Source organism: Echinops telfairi, unplaced genomic scaffold, assembly GCF_000313985.2.
Source record: "Echinops telfairi isolate 266 unplaced genomic scaffold, ASM31398v2 ScPeMD7_70;HRSCAF=299, whole genome shotgun sequence".
In the NCBI taxonomy this organism is placed as follows: Eukaryota; Metazoa; Chordata; class Mammalia; order Afrosoricida; family Tenrecidae; genus Echinops; species Echinops telfairi.
This window is the reverse complement of record NW_022103968.1, coordinates 6,305,516-6,307,136: the sequence shown is the minus strand read 5'-3', so window position 1 is coordinate 6,307,136 and position 1,621 is coordinate 6,305,516. Positions and strand designations below refer to the sequence as shown.

General features: G+C 58.1%; 1 protein-coding gene across 3 annotated transcripts in view; it reads left to right on the top strand.

Moving 5' to 3' along the window:
• LOC101641499 (phospholysine phosphohistidine inorganic pyrophosphate phosphatase) overlaps nucleotides 1–1,621 on the top strand; it is a 78,114-nt gene that overhangs the window by 14,807 nt on the left and 61,686 nt on the right. For all 3 annotated transcript variants that reach the window (XM_004701245.2, XM_045291639.1, XM_045291638.1), the window contains exon 3: nucleotides 1,166–1,319. In XM_004701245.2, coding sequence (XP_004701302.1) covers nucleotides 1,166–1,319 — 154 coding nt within the window. The remainder of the gene's footprint in view (nucleotides 1–1,165; nucleotides 1,320–1,621) is intronic.

The window sequence follows — 1,621 nt, the reverse complement described above, 5'->3', positions numbered from 1 at the left end:
TGATATAGCAAAGGTTTTTTGGGGGTAATTTGTTTTGGGTGTGACTCCAGCTCCTATGAAGATAGGGTACTTTACTTGCTCCCCAAGTGCTTCCTCATGGCCTTTCCAGTCCACTCTGCCCACCTGCTCCCCTCCGTGCTCCCCCGAGGCAGCAACTATTTGAATTTTTGTGGTCTCAGTGGTACATAGTCTTTGCTGTCCAGTTGCTCCTAAACCAAGCCCAGCTTATCGTCGTCAGCCGGTTCTGACACACAGCAAGCCTGCGTAAGGTCTCTGAGCCCCTGGGTCTACATTGGAGCACACAGCCTCCTCTTTCTCCCAGTCGCTGGTGGCTTTCAGCTGCCCACCTGGCAGTTCGCAGTCCAGCACCTGACTCACAGGGACACCAGGGCCCCTCTCAGTCATTTCTGTCTTATGACCGAGCAGTTTTCCATGAACTGAGTAGGCAGTTTTCCCTCCATCCTCCTGTCCAAACCACCTCTCTTGGGCTTCTGTGAACGAGCCAGTCGGAGTGTTCCCGGGCATTTCTGGGACCGACCTAGGAGTGGGATTCCTGGGCCTGAGTGCAGCCGCAGCGCTGGCTCAGTGGTCAGCAGGCATCGGGAAGAAGCAGGAACTCACTCGAGTGGCGTCAGAATTTACAAGGATGTCAAGACTCAGCCGGCGTTCAGGCTTCCGCTGTGGACCACAGCCTTGTGCAAATGACGTGCTCTAGGGTGTAAGCGCTTCCTGACCCTGGAGACCCTGCCCTTGCCCCTGTCTCTGTTGTCATGTCAAGGAAGAAGAAGAGCCTGCTAAGGGCCAGGTGAGGCGGTGGGGCTCCCCGGAGCTGCCCCTTGTTCTGACCCACCTTCAGAAGCTGAGGTGTGCCCATGGGACTTATCTGTGCAGCCCCCTCCTCTCCCTGCAGACCAGTCCTCTGTCCTCTCTGGAGCTGTTGCACCGGGCCATTTCCTGCCTGCTCTGTTACCAAGGGAACCGTGCAGCCAGGGGCTGGGCGGTCTCAGACCCGGGCAGCGCTCTCTCCCAACGAGCGCCCTCATCTGTACAATGGGAACACCACTCTTTCCCCGCTCCCCTCCGCTATGGCTGTGAAGGTGGGAAAGAGGCGGTGGGTGGCCCTGGCCGGGGCTCGGGGACTTGAGGGCCTGTGTCCTCTTTCCAGGCCTCCGCTCGGAATTCCACCAGGTGGACACGTCCAACCCCAACTGCGTGGTGATTGCAGACGCCGCCGAGGGCTTTTCCTTCCAGAACATGAATAAAGCCTTCCAGGTGCTGATGGAGCTGGAGACACCAGTGCTCATCTCCCTGGGGAAGGGGTGAGTTGGCACCAGGGCCAGTCAGGGGTCTGCCGGGAGGGAGGGAAACACGGAGGTCCGGAGAAGAGGAGCAGGCAGGCGAGGGGGGAAGGGGAGGACAGGTAGGGAGACTCTTTTTTTCCTTTCCCTTTTAAAAAAATCTTAGAAGATTAAGATACTATCCCTGGATGCTGGTTGGTCAAGCTTCCTTTGGCCCCAAGGCTAGGAGAGCCCAGGGGGTCTTTGCAGACTGGGACCCCTGGGAGAGCCCAGAGGCCGGGCGGTGCTGGTCTTAGTTTAGCACAAAGAAGGAGAGGGTGCAC